At 37.6% G+C, this 19428-nt stretch overlaps 1 protein-coding gene across 2 annotated transcripts in view; it reads left to right on the forward strand.

Moving 5' to 3' along the window:
• The first annotated feature begins 521 nt into the window (after positions 1–521).
• CDH8 (cadherin 8) overlaps positions 522–19428 on the forward strand; it is a 153521-nt gene continuing 134614 nt past the window's right edge. The window contains exons 1-2 of one of the 2 annotated variants that reach the window (XM_005152164.3): positions 522–852; positions 15543–15989. In XM_005152164.3, coding sequence (XP_005152221.1) covers positions 15738–15989 — 252 coding nt within the window. In that variant the 5' untranslated portion in view covers positions 522–852; positions 15543–15737. Of the gene's footprint in view, positions 853–15542; positions 15990–19428 lie in introns of those variants that run through there. The other variant, XM_031051747.2, reaches the window with a different exon arrangement.

Consider the following 19428-nt stretch of genomic DNA (forward strand, 5'->3'; position numbering starts at 1 on the left):
GCCGCCTCCTCGCCCTCCGCAGCCCTCCCCGGGGTCCTGCCTCCTCCCGCAGCCGCGTGCCCTGATCCCAACCCGCTGTGCCAGTTCCCTGCGGCCTCGGCCTCCCCTTCGTGGCGGGCATCGCCTCAGGGCGGAGGGGGGGGGGGGGGGGGGGGGGGGGGGGGATGGGGGTGCTCCTTCTTTCTCCCTCCCTCAGCCCCCCAGCTGCTCTGGGCACTTCCCGGCCCTGGCTGTGCCTCCCCGGTAGCCCCGCGCACAGAGCCCATCCCCTCCGCGCTCCCTTCCCTCCCGTCCTGAAGGGACGCCCCGGCGCGGAGCGGCGCCCTGGCCTGCGGAAAAGTTGTGTGCTCGGCGGGCGGAAGGCGGGGTGTCAGGGTGAGGAGGAGAGGGAGGAGAGGGAGGGGGGAAGAACCGCCACCCAAAACTGCTTGCATGAATTTGCGAGCGCTAGACCTGCCTCCGAGATCAGCCCAATAAGAGCTGTCAGGGGAGGCTCCCAGCTCACTTTTCCACATCGCTTCACAGTTACATTTGGCAGGCAGGCGCGCCGGAGCGCTCAGACCCCGGAATTAGTGGATCTATTTGGAATATCCCCGCTCTCCTGGAGTCGTGCTGCTGCCGCTGGCGTGTGCAAGGGGAGAAATTAACAACTGCACTTCAGCGTGCAGGCACAGAAAGAGGAGAAGCTCCGTGAGCAGCATCTCCTCCAGCATCAGTAGCTTCGGAGAGCTTGCAAAGAAAACCTGGAGAATCCTGCGTGTTCACAGGGACTGGCTAATGTGTTTTTACCTCGCCCTTCCAATCCGTGCGTGAAGTGGCTGTCAGCGAGCGGTTCCCTCGGTCCTTAAGAGAGTGAGTATTCTTTTTATGGATATTATTTATGTCTCGCTGGCAGAGGGCTGTCTCTCTATAGATTTCTTTTTGACTTAGTGTCTGTGTTCTCGCAAGGTGCACTGTGCGAGTACCTTCCTCGTTAATAGGTATGACATTAAGCTGAACTGTAGTGGCTTATCAAGTCAGACGTTTGAAATTCCTGATAATAGAAATGTCATGGGATGCTAGTTAGGTTTTCTTGTTTATTTATTCCCTTGGGAAGGAGGAGTGGTGGCGGTGTGGCTATTTCTCCTGTTTTGTTTTTTTGGGGTGTCATGTTTGTATTTTTTTTCCTTCTTCCCCTAAGCTCTTCTTAAAGGATCAGAAGGACTTTGGACCACAGAGGATTGCTTCCAAGGCTGGAGAACCCATTTTTCTCCTTGTTTTCTTATTTAGTACAATAAGTCTCAGGGCTATTTCACTGTGTTGAATAGATGCAGGGCTGCATTCATGCATTGAAATAGATTGCAGTTTTCGTGCTGAGAATAAAAATCACCCACCAGCCAGATATGTAAATGAAGGAGGAGGAGGCTGGAAGAACCATGAGGGGGGAAAATGCCCCTCATTTATCACCACTTTCCCCTCCCCCTAAAGCCTTACACCCCAGAGGTAAATAAATAAATACAAATAATGTGATAGCTTCTTTTCCTACTTTCATAGAGGAAAGCATCCCAGAAATACTGCTTTTCCTCTTAAAAGCTGAGATGGGAATGAATCTTTAGCTGTAACTAGACAGGAGTCATCTCTGGCTCACAAGTTTTTTCTTTTCCCTTTCTTTGGTTGACTAAACAGATAATGCACCCAGCTAAAACTTCAGAGAGGGAGAAAGCCCCTTAGCTCCAGTCACTCGTTAGGTACATTGCTGCCAAGGCTCCCACAGAAGACATGCAGGAGTCTGTCAACCCCTAAAGCTGGCTGTTCCACTAAATGCTTCATCTTCTGTTTGAGGAAGGTAGAGGAGTAACACATCCGTACATCCTGCTTGTCTACAGTATCTGCTGGGTAGCAGCATCCCAATTGGGAGCCCCGAGCTGTCAGACAGCATCCCTGTTAGACAGTATCAGACCTGTGCATGGTGCTTGGCTGTGGAGCCTGGGAGGCAGTGCAAAGCTTCAGCACAGAAAGCCTGTGGCAGTTTCTATGTGGATATTATAGAAGAGATTAATTCAAATCCTGATTTAGACCCTGCCTACCACCATGAAGGTGACACTACTTAACATAGGCAGAAATTCCTTTGAGGTTCATTGCTGTTCAGTCATGTCTTGAATCTGTCTCATTTCCAACAGTTTGCATTTAGTACCAGACTAAATAGAGTGGAATCAATCCAACCTGGCACATAACGGCGTTACACAAACCTGCTCATGTTGCCAACAGGTATCAAACTCTATACCGTTGCTTCTCCCTCCCTCTTCCTCTCTTTCAGACAGGCACAAACACACTCTGTTTCATGCAAACGAATCTATCTTTCCTTCCTCTGAAAGTAAGAATAAATACTCATACAACTTTCGTGCAGGCGGGCAGTTCTAAACAGCCAACATGATCACATAAACAGCTCACCACTTGTGTCTGTGTGTATCACAGCCAGGTGTTTTTTTGAGGGTGCTGGTTGTAAGAAATCAAATAACATTAGCTGTTTATTGTTTCAAATCTATCACGTTAATGCTAAATAGATGGGAAGCTAACAGCTGCTCACTTCAGTTTCAATTAAAGAATGGAGGTGATAACTACCAAAGCTAGAGATAAAGAAGACTCTTAACTTCACTCATCTTCTTTTGGAAATTCTTCCAAGAGTTTCTGTGCAATAAGGATAAAGAGAGATATCCAGTATTTTTGTATGAATGATATTCCTACTCTATGTTCAATACCAGACTGTTACGGACAAGGAGAGATTTCACAATAGGCTTCTAAGTCAATACTAGTATATAGTAAATACGTTCAGAAGACTGAAGAATTACCCTAGTGTATTTGTTACCTGTCGTAAAATGATATAGCATCTAGAGGAATTATTTTGCATACCTGTGAAATTATCAAATTTCACACCCATAAAATGTGATAACATCAAAACTCAAAACCTCTCCGTAGTGTCACCTCCCAGCCTAGTTGTATCAGTGTTTGCGACAGAAAACCCTGGGAAGGAAAGTGATGATTCTGTGATCTTCTGGTCTCAGTTTTTCATCCATTCAGGCTTATTGTTCTACCTTGCTGCATTCAGAATGAGCAGGGCTTTCTGCTAGCTTCTTCCTAGGCTTGTTATTTATTAACTCTTCATACTTTTTGGAAAACTTGCATCCTGACTAGAAAGAGCTTTGATTTCCTTGCCTGGTTCTAAGCTGAGAACCTGAAACCTTGAGTGTCGTCAGAAATATTTCATGTAAGTTATACAGGTGAGCAATTTGTTAAGTTAGCAGACTGCTAGCCAAGAAACTAACTTTGGACATTTTCTTCAATATTAAAAAATCAATAAGAAGTACATGTGCCTGCTTAACAAATGCAGATGGTTTTAATAAATATTGCTGTATTGGACATCTACTCATTTTACACCTTTTATTAAAATAAGTTTTCATCTTTGAGTTGAGATAGAATCCTCCTTAGACAATGTCGCTCAGTGCTTTTTCAGTATACTTTACTCCTTCTCCTCAGGTCCTGCTACAAAACTGTTGTAAAGGGGAAAGTGGTCTCACAATCAGTTTTAAATTCACTTTCTTTGTCATTTATAATCTTCCGAATTTTTCCAATAATGTTGCACCTTTACCAAATAGACTAATTTTTCCCTGAACACTAAATTTTCATCACCATTAATGTATGCTACATCATCTTCTCTAGAAAAAAATGCACCTGTATTTTTTTCTTCAGAATATATAACTGCTACAAGTAAGAATGCACCATCAGCCATGGATATAAATTTGCGTCTATTACCCTGGAATTACTTCCAGATTTTTCTTGTTATTTCTTCTCTCAGTTGCAGATTTCATCTTTCAAAATCTCCATTTTGGAAGTCTTAAGTGCCCTACAGACTTTAGCTGGTACTTTTTCAGCCACTTATTGGCCTGGAACCCACCCACTGGACCCTTGATACATACAGACTATTTTATTTTCAAAACTTGAGAGACATTAAAGGGGAGAAAATACTGACCTCAGAGTTTGTGAACAAGAAGAAAACATGAACGCATACTTTCAGGTCTTGGTGCTGCGTATCTCTAAGAGATTATTATGCATACTCTGTAAAAGAAAGCAACTGCTCATGCTACATACTATAAACAGGTATTTTTATAGCACATCCAACAACCATAAGGTACCGTAACCCTTTAGCAGTATTCCTTTTTCATTATGTTTTTCATTTCATTACTACTAGAGCCTAACCTTTTGGATAGACTGTTAGTACTGACAATTGTATGCTTGAAGTATACACTATAGTGGTATCAAGACAGTCTTTCAACTATGAGCTTAAAATAATACAAACTAAATTCCTTCAGTGGGAGGGAAATGCTAAGCATTTTGAGCACATTTTAAGCATCACCATAAGATCGCATCAATAGAATTAAATTAGATGATGGAAACTCAACATTTTTCTTAGTGTCGTTGCCATAGAAAAGATGGCTCACTTCATAGCTTTCCGAACTTAACTATTTGAGCAGTAGATAGACAGAGAACAAAATAAAGTCCAGTTTGATATTTCAAGTGTGTGTGTGTATGTATGTATATATGTATATATATTTATTTTCTTCTCCCCCCACATCAGAAAGACTTCTTTTTTCTAGAGTCTGTTCAGCACATTTCTCATTTTGTCAACCAAGTAAATAATATCAACACAGTAGTATTTCAACTCTTAATAAAATTTTGTTCCCAAAAAGCATTGGGTACCGGTGGTATCTTGAAATGGTAAGTGCAAAATGAAAAGAACCAACAGTTCAGTTACCAACAGATAGAGTTGAAAGTGTCTGACTCCAGGCTGACTTCTACCTGTCTGAGTCATAAAAGTAGCCTTTGTCCAAGAGTTGCAATGATAATCCTGATAGAATTGATTTTCCGTGGTGTTGATCATGATGTGCCTAGTGAAAATCATTTGAAATTGAGAATGGTCAGCACCTCAGCTTGGATTTGAAATTAATTATGTCAACCAGTCCTAGATGTGAATAATTGAAACCTTCGATGGAAAGTGTCTTCTATACCCTATGAGCCCACAGTCATGAACAAGCTCAGAAAGGTGTTTTTCAGTGTCTCTGGCTCAGGTTTTTGCAACTGCATATGGGAATTCAAAACATATCGAAAGCAGTCAGTCTTGGCAGTCATTAGTTTCAACTTTATAATTCAGTGTTCATGTGGTCAAAGTAGCTTACTCCTGGGAAGTGATGCTCAGTCTAATTTGAGGAACTCGACTAACCATTTAAACCCATTTCCTTTGTAGTCACTGATCATCGTAATCGTATACATGTATGTATTTTATATTTTTATGGGTTTTCAATATATATATATAAATCACTTCCCAAAGCCTCTGAATGCTAACGCAAATGGACTGTATGCATTCAGAGGTAATGCAGTTAATTAGTTGAGCTTTGCAATTGAGCAACACTTTAGATATGAACCTCTCATGGATTAAACGTAACAGCTATGATTGCTTTTTAAGTAAGAGATCATCAGAACTTAATGTTCCTGATATTTAGATTGAATTTTGTATTCTATTCTTTGACTTTATTGTTTGTGCATTTCAAAAAGTTAGACTAAGACAAACAAATTAGTGAAAACACTGACCAAAACAACAACCTGACAACTGCAAAAGAAATAAGTTGTTGGAGGACCCTCATTCTTTCCAAACAACTAATTTAAGTTAATGGGAAAACTGCCATCCAGTTCAGTGATGCAAAATTAGAGACCTTCGCTAGTAATTTCATCTATTTCAGCAAAAACTATTTGAGTAGGTTTACTGCATCAGTACTGTACGTAGTTAGAAAAGTCTAGTTATGTTCATGTTTTTGCTTTTTAAAGATTTTCTCTACACACACATTTATGCATATGCCTGGAAAAATTGCATAGTGTATGTATATGGTATATTTATATATGTGTATTTCGCTAAATCATGATAACCAGTCATAATTTTATATTCTTAGTTTAAAAAGAATACAGCACTTTGGAGTTTTTCCCTAATTATTAGGTTTTGTTTAATTATGAAGAGAATAATCACTAAAGAAAACCAATGAAAATGAAAGCTCTGCTGTGTATATATGCGTATATATATAAAAAAGACTGAAAAACAAGATATTTGTGTTCTCCATTAATATTTAAACATTTTTCAGCTAGTACAGGATAAGCAGATCCCAGCTGCTGAAACTCTCATGATAAACGATGCCCTAGGCAGAGCATGGTTAACACCTAATTCTCAGTCACAGACCAATCTGTTTGCCTTTTTATGAGCTCTCTTCCTGTTGTGCACAACTTGCCTTCATTTTCCCCCACCACTCCCCCTTCTGCTCTCCTTAAGAGTGATATGTCTTCAGATTATGTTAAACACCCTCATAAAAATGAGCATTGGTTTTGGAGATGACATTGGCATAAGCTGAAGGTCTTAAATCTATATGTAATACCATTCTGTATTAGTCAACAGGAAATCACTTTAATCAGTGGACTGTAGAGAATAAAAGTTACTCAGTTCATTTCTTACTATAGAATGAAAACAGTGCAGATGCAACTAGTTTTGTCGTGTTTAAATTTCTTGGTGGTTCAAATGTTCCTTCTCTCTTTTGAGCCTACATCATGAGTTTCACAGCACAATGGTGTGAGGTGAAGTGATGTTTTGACACACATCAGTGGAGTATCTGACTCCCACAAACCCAAAACCAAATCTTTTTTTCTTTCCTAAATATAAGAGGTTGAAAGCTAAGTTTGTAAATACCTTTTGGTTTATGGTAGATTTTAATAGCTATATTGTTGTTTTAATGCCTATTATTTTGGTACCAGCGGTTGTGAAAAAGAAAACAAAAAAACAACAAAACCCCAAACAAACAAACAAACAAAAGTAATCCACAAAACCAACCCCAAATCCAGACCTAAAATGTAGATACTGCGTTCACTGGAGAGAAAATGCAAACAAGTCCTATTTTTCAGTTGTGAACTATGGAGCACATACTGCCTCTTTGTCCTGTATCTGTACATACGTAGCAAACAGTTGGATTCATGACTGGAATTCCTCAGCATTACTACATGATGCAAGTAATAATAAAGTAGAAAAAATAGTTTGGAAGTGCTAACAATATACATGGTGGGATTTTTGAAATGCATTCTGCTTCTATATAGTAGTGAACACATCTGGAAAGTCTGACAGCTTTTTATATGAACGTCAGAGTCTTAGCAGCTTTAAAGTTGGCCCATGTTAATTTTACTATAGAAGAATAATATCTGCCATCAGAAAGTCTGTTGATTCCAGTGGAAGTTAAACAATAAGTTGACATCACATGGCCAGGATACTCTTTCGTTTTTTAAGAAAAAGGATTTACTGAAATAAAATATTTGCCAAAAAAGTATAAAAAAGGTTTAGGTAATCACTAACACAAAATAGACTTTGTACAAAGGTTAAAATATCATGTTAAGCAATCACAGAATAATGGACAATTTGTTACAATCTGTTACTTTGGTTAAAGAAGATATATTTCAATGGGATGTACATGTCATTTTCTCTTTATCCCAAAGCATTAGTCAAGTTGTGTAATGACCTATATCCTGCAGCAGCCTCATCTCTACTATAGAGCACTAGCCATGGTTTTTCCTAGTTAAAGCAAAGAGTAAGGAAACTAAGGAAGAGGAATTTATCTTACAAAAGCTTTTCCATCACTTCCTTTGCTTTGCCTCTGAAAGAGACCTCAAAAAAATGAAGTAATCTGCTTTTGCTAATAATTATCTTATAATAGATAAACAAATCCCCAAATAAATTTAAAGGTCTAAATACTGAAGAAACTGTTGCATTTCTGTACCTGTATGTGTATTTCTGTGTGTATTTCCTTAATGTAAGAGTATGAATTCGATCAGGTGTATCCCTCATGCAAAGACTGACGAACACTACTTGAAACAGTCCCTTATCATTTGACGCTGGCTTAAGAACTCACTTAACCTAAAGAAGTGTTCAGATGTCTTTAATTATAATGAGCAGCGATGCATGACTAAGCTTAAAAAAATAAAGTAGCATCTTTGCACACTGAATTGCTCTGTGTGTGTTTGTATAAGATAGGACATTTAAGACCAAAAGAAACAGATGCTGTTTGATACCATTGTTGCTGAAAGAAGTAATTCTTTAGATAACTGCCTTTGATCCTCCAAGCAGCCATGAGCAAATTGCCACACATAATATATCAAAATAAACTTGGACAATTGGTTTTCAATTGATTTTCACTAAATATTGACAGGACCCTCTCCTGCACATCTCAGATGGCAGTTCTTCAAGTGTACCTCACACTGCTGCTGCAGCAGAGTTAGCATAACATTTCCCATCTCATTTTCCTTCCTTTGAAATTTCAGGTGCTTGGCCAAAGGAAAGGATGTGTGGCTAATGCTCTCCTGTGTTACAGTTAACTCCAGGTGACATAACAGTCCCTTATAATCACTGTTAGTTGGTGAAGTTTAGAGCAACTATAACACATAATTATGATTTCTGGCAATGTCTAGACCCTGTGTGGCCCAGAATCTGGTTGCTGGCTCACTGCTTTTTTCAGCCCTTCTCCACTATGCAGTGGCGTGTGCTGCTTGATCTTAGTCAGGATCACCGGGAGTTCCTGACACAGACTGCTCTCAGAACAGCACATCTGACTGCTGCCGGGCTGCAGCTGATACAGTGGGAGAGGTTTCCGTCCTGAAAACCTAACAGCATCAATGAGCAGAGCTGCGTCAGATTGCTGTGGTAATATACTAGGGGTCCATAAGTTTTATTTAAGTAGTTTTGCTGTCCTTAATTGCTTGTTTGCTCCTCTTTTCCAGAAGTTATTCTCCACTAAGTTTTGTTGATTCAACTCTTCGTCTGATTGCTTTCTAAAGCACATAGTCAAACATCGTATGCTCTTTGCAGGCACAGCTGTTTTCAAAATTTTCTGTTGTTGTCCTGTAGTTTATGGGCTCTTTAGTTGAACAGTGATCTGGGTTATAAACTGGAAGGAGAAGACTTGAAACGGGGTTTTGTTGCAATTTTGGTTTGCAGTGTTGCCTTGCAAATAGCATGACTGCAGGGACAGTAAAATGCAGTGAAGAAAGGAATGGAAATGAAGAAAAATTGTTGGAAATGCAGCTGGCATGTTGTGGGGGCGGCGGGGGGGCAAGAACCTCTTATATTAAAATTGTTGTTGGTGGAAAATAACACGAGCAATGGCCTAACCCAGCTCTGTCAAAATGATTTGGTTTTAAAACACCTTACTATTAAAAGCGTTTAAGTTAACAAGATCATGTTGACAGAACTGGGTTAGGGAGTGTCTACACATAGTTATGCTGGCAGATAAAAGAAGCAGTGAAGTCTAGCGAGGGCATGCAAGTGGCACTTTGCAGTGGTCATTGTAAGGATGATCTTAGCTGCTGCCATAGCAGCATGTCTGTCCCTCTTCAGCTTGCAGTAAGGTGGATAATTGCTTTTTAATTTTAATTTTTGGGGAGTCCGTAATCTTTACACAAATTAATAATCCACTGAAGAATAATAGTTATTATTTATGGCAAGAAGTACTCATTCCTTTGCAGTGGAAATATGAAAATGCTGCCCCATCCAAGGTGACTCAAAATGAAGTTCATGTGCAATATGAAGATGTACTGGAAACAGGATGAGTATGTAGCAAAGTTATGAGGGCAAAGATGATGTGTTTTATTTTGTTGGTTATGTTGTGTTGATAGTTCTGTACTGATGGACTTTGGTTTTGTTCTGCTTTAATGGCAAATTAAAATCCTTGCCACAGTTCTCTCATGAGTAAGAATTATTCCTACGAGTGAGACTGGAGTGCTAAGGATGTATATTTTTACTATTGAAAACTTAAAGCTCTATCCTGCTGCCAAAAGAGGATCAATGAAGGAAAGATAATTGTACTTCCCACAGTGGGAAGGCTTTGTATCATGTTGCTACTACTGACGGAAAAGGACCCTGTCTAAATCCTTGAGAAATGGGATGAGGCAGCATAAGTGGAAGTATAGGCAATACCTGTAGTAGTAAAAGACCTTATGGAACAGGAAGAACAGAAAGCCAAAAGAAATAAAAAATAAAAAACAACCCAAACCAAAAAACCTCAAAAGGGACAGAAATGACCAGAGGTTAAGAAAAAAAACAAACAAACAAAAAACAAACAAAAAAGCCAACCAAAATCAATAAACAAGACAAAACCCAAGGAATCTTCTTGGATGTTAAGAAAGGAAATACTAAAAGATAACAAATGCCTATACCTGTGCACAGCTTGTCCAAATGGATCCTAATTTTGCAGAGCTATTGACAGGGGAAATACAATACCTGATCGTGAGCTGTGGGAAACCTGTGATAGTATAAGGAGAAACTCATTGTTACTTAATGAATTTCAGATAAAGGAGAAGGAAAGTTTTGTCAAGGACATCTGATTAACCTTCCTATTTTATTCTCCTAACCTGTGTTAAAACTATTACCCACAGCTCTATTTTTCAGGAATAAGGATCCCTATTTCTGGCAGAAATTAAATTAATTCATTCATCTGGACACGAAAGCCAGCCTGGGTCAGGTGGAGTTTCGGGGCTCCAAAGGAAGCATACAAAATGCACAGGCTGTCTGCCTGCTGTCGCACAGCTCTAGGTGGAACTCTCTAGATGATGAGCTAATGAACGCCTCTCATTAATTATTTGAGGGTGCTTGTATTGCAATGCAGATTTGCATATCTTGAATTAGCATCAAAGGTAGAAATTATGCATAAGGTATCTAAAACACTTTTACTAGAACTCCATTGCTTTTATGTGTTGTTTACCTCCTCAGAGCGGGACACTCTGCTATCAGTCTTCTGAATGTGAGCTGAAGGGGTCATTTAATGGACAAAATAGATCCTAAGGGTTCTACCAACTACCCATGCTTTAGGCAAAGGTCACCAACTTTCAACTGGCATCTTTAATGTAACTTACTTAAATAAACTAGTACTTTCAGGGATCTTTTACTGCAATAACAGCTGTTTAGGAACTGATAAAATCCACCCTTGTGAAATAATGAGGTCAAAGGGCTTAGGTGTTGCATAGCATCACTGAGAATGACAAGGTTATACAGAATGAAGTAAAGAAAAAACTTTGTTCTGATTCTTAAGACAAACCTCACTCGTGTGAAGAAACACTAGAGTGGCTTTAAAATCTTTTAAACTAAGATCATGGTGCAAATTAATGCACTAGGATTGTAATAAAGTGGTTTGCTTGAACAGATATTGTGGTTTTAAATCTAAAAATAATTTTTAAAAGCTTTTTATGATCTTATTTTGCTTCTTTTTCAATGAGACATTTACATATTAAACTGGCTTTATTAACTTTATTCATCTTTTTAACAAATCTTTTTTCCAATGTTGACATTTTAAAGCTGCAAGATGATTCTAGAATAATTATAGTGTCATTAGTTACATGGGAGATGCTAGCCATCATAAAGCTTTGTACTACTTGGATTTAAAATGAGAACTGTCATAATTAAGTATTATCTACTATACCTATCTACTGACATACCTGGCTCTAACTTTATGCAGACAATTAACTCATACAAGTAACCTAGGTAGATTTTACTTCCAAAAGAGGTTGCAGTGTGTCTTACATTAATTTCTGGTGTTGCTATGCTAGTTATGAACTAGTGTTAGGTTATAAACTTCTACTTCACTGTAATCACTTTCTATGTTGTACTCGTATAAAACTAACGCACTCTATGCCCTAGAGTACGAGTAGTGATCTAAGACGCCTGTTTCTGTTAATAGAATAATATTTTTCTAAAACTATATCAGCACATGTGCCAAGAGGAAAACAAACCACTCAGCTTTACAGCTTTATCTGTATTTTTGCATAGTTGTGCATGGAGAAACAAATTTATGAATATGAGTTATTTAAATCTCTGCTACCTGACTTGGTGTCACATTTTCTTTCATCTATTTGGTAAGTTAAAGAAATATATCACTTTCCCTTTTCAGGGGTGAATGAAGAACTACAGCTGTTTTGTAAGCAGTTTTGGTGCATTAGAGTTATATCTATAGTTGCATATATCATAGACTATCCAGGGAAACCAGTTAGAAGAACAAGGAAGTTTTCTTAAAGAAAACAGCCCAGAGCCATTTGAACACATGGAAATTTAAAGCAAAACATGATACTTTTATAAACACCAACAGCATCTTTATCAGGGTGAAAATACACTCTCTAAGGGCCATGTGCTTGTCAACTTTGGTTGCTTAGTAAAACGGATTTCTGTCATCACTGGTGTAATTTTGCTGTCATTCCACACTCACCATTTTGTAGATCTTAACATAAGAAGGGAAGGTGTTTTTGTGTTTCACCTGCTAGTGTTTCTTTATTGCCAGATCTCCCTTTACTTATGGCTTTTTAATATTGTTACAATAGCCTTCAGTATTCAGTAGACATATCAGTTTCTCCTACGCAGCTAATCCAGAAGATTATAATTTAACTGCCAGGCATTTCTTGATTTTCATAGTAGCCAACACGAAAATTGCAGGGCCTAGTATTTAATAATGCCTTCCATCAGCTCCCAGCCATATGGGTGGTGTTCTGCTCCCACGAATGGAGAAGAAAATTCATTTCTGAATTTGGTAAAAAATTTTGGGAATGATACCAACTCCATATATTACACAAATGCCTCAATTCACTGGTAGAGTAGTGAAATCCCAAATGAGATTCTTTCTCAAATGAATCTCAAAAGGCTCCAGGAGACTAGATTGAAATGTGGGTAAAATTATCCAGCTCTACTGTTGCACACTGATCATATTCCCCTGCAGTACACCATTACGTTCAAAAACTCCATCAGATTGTTTCTTTACCCTGCGCTGCCTAACACCTTCCTAACTTCCTCTTGGTACTTGAGAATCTTGCACTTTTGTGTGCACTGGGCTTGTGTAACTGTACTTTTTATTGGACTATTTTGTTTGTTTAGGTTTAATGACATGGTGTATGCATTACTAATGTTTTCAGTGGGCTTTTGACTGCCTTAAGGTGTTTCTGAATAGGGAGCTATTGTGAGGATGGTCCAGTCACAGTGCATATTATGCATTAGTGCTATTAGATAGGGCCTAAATTTGATTGGGATAAGTGAAGAGTAACAGGCAGGAAGTCTGGAGGTGGAACTGAGGAGGGATGCCCTGAAATGAACTTAATGCTTGCCAAGTCTTCAGAGTAGCAGTCTGAAAAACAAATATCCTGTTCTTTCTTCAAACAAAAAATGTTTCTGTGAGCATCGTGTTGTTATATCTCATTTATTTAATCTCTTTCACAAGGCAGCCTGTCTAGATTAATTAAGAATTGTTTTCAGAAAGCCTCTTGATTATGAAAAGAAGTGCTTTATTATTATTTGGTTCTGAGAATAAAAAGTAGTATACCGATAGTACTGGAAGAGTGAGAAAGTCAGTAATAGCCCACTTGGGTTCTTTTTAAGGCTTTCTTGCACAAAGGTGTAATGTACTATTCTGTTTCTGGTTGGCTTCTATTTCTGGGTCAAAAATCTCTTTGTATATAAAAACTGAAAACTCAGCTACAGAAAAGGACTTTCAAGTTGGATTTTCAGTTTATGCCCCCAGTCTTGAATTTAATCCTGGATATTGTTTGAAGATGATGTCTATTACTCTATTTTACAGGGGTTCTATTTTTCCTGTGTTTCAATTCTTGCTTCAACAAAAAAATCAGAAATATCTGTTCTCTGGTAGACACATGCACCCACAAGCCCACTCAACATGTGCACAAGGATCCCATACAAACACGCTTAACTGATTTCATTGAGAGTTTGGCTGCTACTTTGTTTTGATACCTTCTACCACCAAACGTGATACAGTAAACCTAACTTTTTGATACGTGCCAGAAAGCAGCAGCAGCCTCTGTTTAAATCCCTAAACCAGAGAGTTAGAAGAGACCCTTCCCATAAAAAAATAGACTATTTGCTCCTCCTATTCACTTTTCTGTGATTGAGAAAAAGCCAAGAGATTGAAGGCCTCTCTTGCTTCCTTTGCATTTTCCCTCAGATTTCATTGCAAGAGCATACTGTATTCTTCCCATCTCAGTTGGCAATGAGGCCTGTAAGCCACAGTTACTTTTGCAGTGGATATTCACCTTATTCTTGATGCATTGTCAAAGCACCGCACTATTAGCTTACCATTCGTCCATGTTACTTGAGATACTGAGTTTTAGTTTGATAACAGCTCTTCCCTTCTTTTAACAAGACAAGTTTCTCACAGTTTAAGAATTTTATGTAACAGATTTCACAGTTGCTTTGGCAATTACTGAAGTTTAAAAAAAAACAAAAACTTTTTGCATTGTTTGCTTTTAAAATTACAGCTGACTTTTACTGGTGCTATTCATGTTTTCAGATATTTTCTGCCATGAGTGTCAATGAAACAACAACAAAAGAACCCACCCACCCCTGAAAAAAAAAACAAACCAACCCTAGCATACCCGAGATTTTTATGGACATGCATCACAACGAACTCATTTTACAGTGGAAACAGAAAAGCCGAAGACTCAGTAGTAAGATTAAGAGTAGACATTTCTACCTATCTTGTATATAGTGGTTTCTCATGAGATTGGATGTGAATCAGTCAAAGAAAATGCATCAGGAATCTTTTTACATAACCCCAGCCTCATTAGGGTAGCTGTAATGCAGCCCTTCTCCCTGAGCTGTGTCCTATCTATCTTTCTAAGTGATCCATGGCTGCATTTCAGGTTAGCCAATTGCCGTGATACTAGCAAGCCTTACTACGTTAACTTGCTTGTCTATTTAAAGGAATATTTACTTTCAGATGAAGCCTGATATGCCTTTCTAATATATGAAAGGGTGAGTGGGGAAAGAAAGACAAAATGCCTCCAAGTGCACATCATGGAAAATGTCTTGGAAGTAGAATCTGTGTTTTCTCTGAAAGTTAGAGAGGGATGTTCAGAGTCCTTCAAGGCAGATATGCATAAATAAGCTTACTTAGCTTCTGGTAGTAGTCTGTTTTGGGTATCACAGATTTCACGGTGGACTTTCCACTCCTGCTCCTCTGCTGGATTGTGAAGGTTTTGCTGAGCTCTGTGCTGCTGCAGCTAGGTGATTACTGCTGCTGAAGCCATGTCTGCTTACAGGAATTAATTTTTTTTTGTTGCAGGGGAAAGGACAATAAGTCTGAATGCAAACCCATTATTGTGCTTAACTTTTATTATTTGACACACTAAGTGTTTATAGTTGACTACATAAAAAAATACAGGCAAGAAGTCCAGGAGCCTCTTCAGAATCTAAGACAAACTGCAAGTAAAATGTTTTCCTGAGTGTATGTAATCATCCGTCTGGGCCTCCTCTCACTGTTTCAGACACTGAAAGAGTTCACAGGATCACTTAGATTATTTTTTAACTAATTTAATATGCAATAACATTATGTACTACAAATTTAAAACCTAATATGGTTCTTTTTGTGATGTAAAAGTAATGATTTTCTGAGCTCTGTAGTCATTGGTTTGACTTTTTTCTTTTTTTTGTTTTTCTCTTCCAGAATTCTTTAATGACTGAAAAACTCAATGGGTCATGTTTTTATAATCTAAGCTATTTTTACGTTGACTGTGCTGTAAACACATGGAGGAGCTGTAAGTAAATGTTCTGTACTGCATGATGAATTGGATTGCTACAGTCTGGAAGAAAGCAAAATAATAATTTCATTTCTGTGGTGATTTGCGTAGCTTGTGGTACAATGCCAGAAAGACTAATGGAAATGCTTATGGATACATGGACTCCATTAATAATATTATGGATTACTGTCCTTCCTTCCATTTATATGGCTCCAATGAATCAGTCTCAAGTAATACCAAGTGGATCCAGTACAGGACTAAAAAGGCTAAATGAAGAACAAAGAGTTTTGAACCGTTCCAAGAGAGGCTGGGTTTGGAATCAAATGTTTGTATTAGAAGAATTTTCTGGACCTGAACCAATACTAGTTGGCCGGGTAAGGCAGAATTTGGTTTGTTTTTTTTTCTCTGAGTATGTAAATGTATAGCATGTGAAGGTCTTAATCCATTTGCACTCCTCTAGAAATTAAAATCTGAGGTGCTCTGTCACTCTGAATTTTTTGTCTGGAGTTATCTGCACTTATGTGCTTTAAATTACCTCAGTTTAAGGATATGGTTTCCTGGTTGCAAACCTCCTACTTACAGAAAGAAAAAAATGAATATTGCATTTGTAAAATATACATAATCATGTACACATCTTACTTTAATATCATTAGTCACCACTCTCCTCTGTCAGCTGCAGATTTTCACCAAAGCAGCTTGTTGTCTTATTCATTCATTCAAAAAGGTTGTTACACCTATAGGTATTTTCTCTCAGCAGCCTGATCACACAGAGGTTATTTATGCTCTGAAAATTTAAAACAAAAACTAAACCAAACAAACAAAAAGGGAAGTGTGGTATATACAGCAAATTGCAAGTACTAGTTTTTAGGGAGGTCCTGATATGCACACACATGAAATAACATTGTTGCCACAGATTTTGTAATATTTTTCAAAAGTAGGAAGATAACACATGGAAACTTACCATGTTTTCTGTGTGTCCTTTCCTGTTGCCTTAGACCTGTGACTGATTCTGCATCTTAGATTATTCTGCAGCTCAATATATTACCCCCATCAGTGAATCAGACTTGCACTTTAACTAAAGAAAGATTATGGGTCATCTGCAGTCATCAAGAATGACTTTATCTTTAAAATTGTTCTTAGAAAAGAATTATCTGTCTCTAAATGCATCTTTAGCCTATAGTGAGCAGTTATAAGTACCTTTACTGTTTATCTCTCATGTTCAGTTCCCTTTGAATAACCAGGTACATTATTGTCCTATTACTCAACTACTGAAATAGAGTAAAAAAAAAAATAAATCTAGAGAACAGAAATCATGAGTATTGGTTAACTTCATGATAATTTTGGAAATGTTGTGGGTAAAGGAATGATATAATATAGGGACTGTCAATATATGTCAATCTATTATTAAAGAGAATACTGATAAAGTGCATGCCTAAATTTTCCCTTGTGTAACCACTTTCCGTAGAAACTTAGGATCAGCAGAGGTAATGAGCTTTATCTCCAATCACTTTTGAGTGCTGTCTTAATTTATATTTATATCAGGAATTATACATCTGATCTTACTTGTTTTTCTGTTGTTAGTAACACACTTCCATTGCAGAGAGACAGCAGTGATGTGCTTATCTGAGACCTTAAAATATTTTATCCAACCCATTCTTTTTAGAATATTTTGGTCAAGCTTTTAAAATTATTTTTAGTTGCTTTTGAGTAGGTGGGGGAATCCTGAATTTGTTCTTTGTAGTACTTTGTTTGTCAGGGTATATCCAAGTCTTAATATTTCTGCAATATTAGCTTTTTTTGGTGGATATAATATCCTGAATTGTTCAAGTCATTATGAATAGAAGCAGGTGGGTTAAAATAAGCCAAACCAATAAAGACATTATCCCATCTTCTGCTGGCATTTTGAGTAGAATTAGCTACTCTAAAATGCTGTGACAATCTATTTGTTGAGACTGCTGCGTAATTAAAACACTGCATGATATAGATGGAAATGAGCAAAAACTGAAATTTTCTCCCATAGGGAGAAATCCTTGGTTTATTCATTAAAATGACTAACGTATTCTTGCAATTCTTGGCTGTACTTTTTCACTCTCTACAGAAAAATAATCCTTATTTCTGACTTATTTTTCTTTCCTAAGATTTACGAGTACTCTGGGTGCTTTCAAACTCTGCTGTAGTCAGTGGTAACAGAAGTATCCCACATTTTTCAGAGCTGCTCTTAATGATTCCTGACTGTAAAGCAGCAACTCCCTCAATTTTAGTTCTTGGCAGTTCTTTTCCCCAGAATTTAAAGGTGTACCAAATGTCACAAGTAAATATTCTCCTCCTTGAAGTTGAGCTGTGGTTTGTCCTCTGTCACCGTCATTGGATTCTTAGTCACTGCAATTTAAAAATAATTTCATTCTCAGAACTCACAGTAGATTTGCTCTTGCCTAATTTCTCCTCAGTTCTTTTTTTACTTGTACTCTTCCTCCAACCTTTCAGTTTTGACCTCCCCAAGGGATTTGCACACTTGGGCTATCTTCTTCCTTCTATGATTTACTTTATGAACAGTTTTTCTGCCCTGTGATTTACCTTGGTTGTGATTTTGTGGATTTTTAATTAGTTTGGGGTTTTTTTCCTTTTTTTGTCAGACTTTGAATGAAGAGCACTTTGTAAAATATGATACAGTGAATTAACATAGGAACATTCTTGAAGCAAATCTAATTATGTTGGGTTTGTTTGCCTTTTCGTCTCTTTCTACAGTATTGTAGAGTGTACATGGTATTTTTCAAAGTCATGCATGATTTGTACAAATATGTAATCAGGTGCTGTAGTAGTAAATCAAAAATAAGTTTTTTGCACAAACAGTTGTAATATAAGCAGAATTTGATGTATGTGCTCAACCATACATTTAAAGCCTACTGAAATTTCAGCTCTTAAAACAGCTGAAATGTTTTTTATGTCAGTGGGTGGAAAGTCATGGGGTAGAAACACTTGATTCATATGGAATTGAAATGTGTACCAGCAAAATAAAGCTAAAATTTGAGATTAATTATAATAAATACAAACAGAATACAAATAATTTTCTAATTAAAGCCTGAATATAGAGTCTATGCATTCATTCTGTTAGTTAAAAGGATCTCATACCAAAGTTACTGAAGTAGAGAGTTTAGCAAGACAGGATTTACAGGGATCCATAGCATCTTTTATCAGGCTCCTCAATTTTTCCACAAGAAACAGCTTCCAGGTATAAAGACCTTTCTTCTGTATTTTAAATGTTGCGATACAACTGCACACTTTGAGGTACTTACTCATTGCTGTTCTGCATGAATATGTATTAATAAATGCATTCCCAATGTATTTGCTCTAATAAAGGAAAGAATCTGGGGTGAGACTAATAGGAGGATTTAATGTGACTGCTTTCTTAAAGCATGGCAGTTTTCTTCAATGGCACGAAGAATCTTTTGCTTTCATTCTTGAACTTCTTACAGCAAGTTCCAACAATGTGCACTTTTAATGTCAAATTTTATCGAATTTGTGAGGAGCTCTACTAGAGTTTACACATCTGTAAAACAGTGTATGAATACTCTTAGGGTGATTTCTGAATTTATAAGATTTATCTATAAAATGCTAGAAACATTCTGTCTTTTCTGTTATTTTTTGTCTGTATTAATATTTCATGTATTTTCACACATGGTATTGTAATAATTTACACATTATTTTGGTCTGTACATGTGTATATGCAATTTGAGAAACCTACAACGTAACCTTTTTCATGTCCATGTGACATACTTCAAACAAGTTTGTTTTTTTTCACAGCAGCACAATATG

Source organism: Melopsittacus undulatus, chromosome Z (assembly GCF_012275295.1).
Source record: "Melopsittacus undulatus isolate bMelUnd1 chromosome Z, bMelUnd1.mat.Z, whole genome shotgun sequence".
NCBI classification, from domain to species: Eukaryota; Metazoa; Chordata; class Aves; order Psittaciformes; family Psittaculidae; genus Melopsittacus; species Melopsittacus undulatus.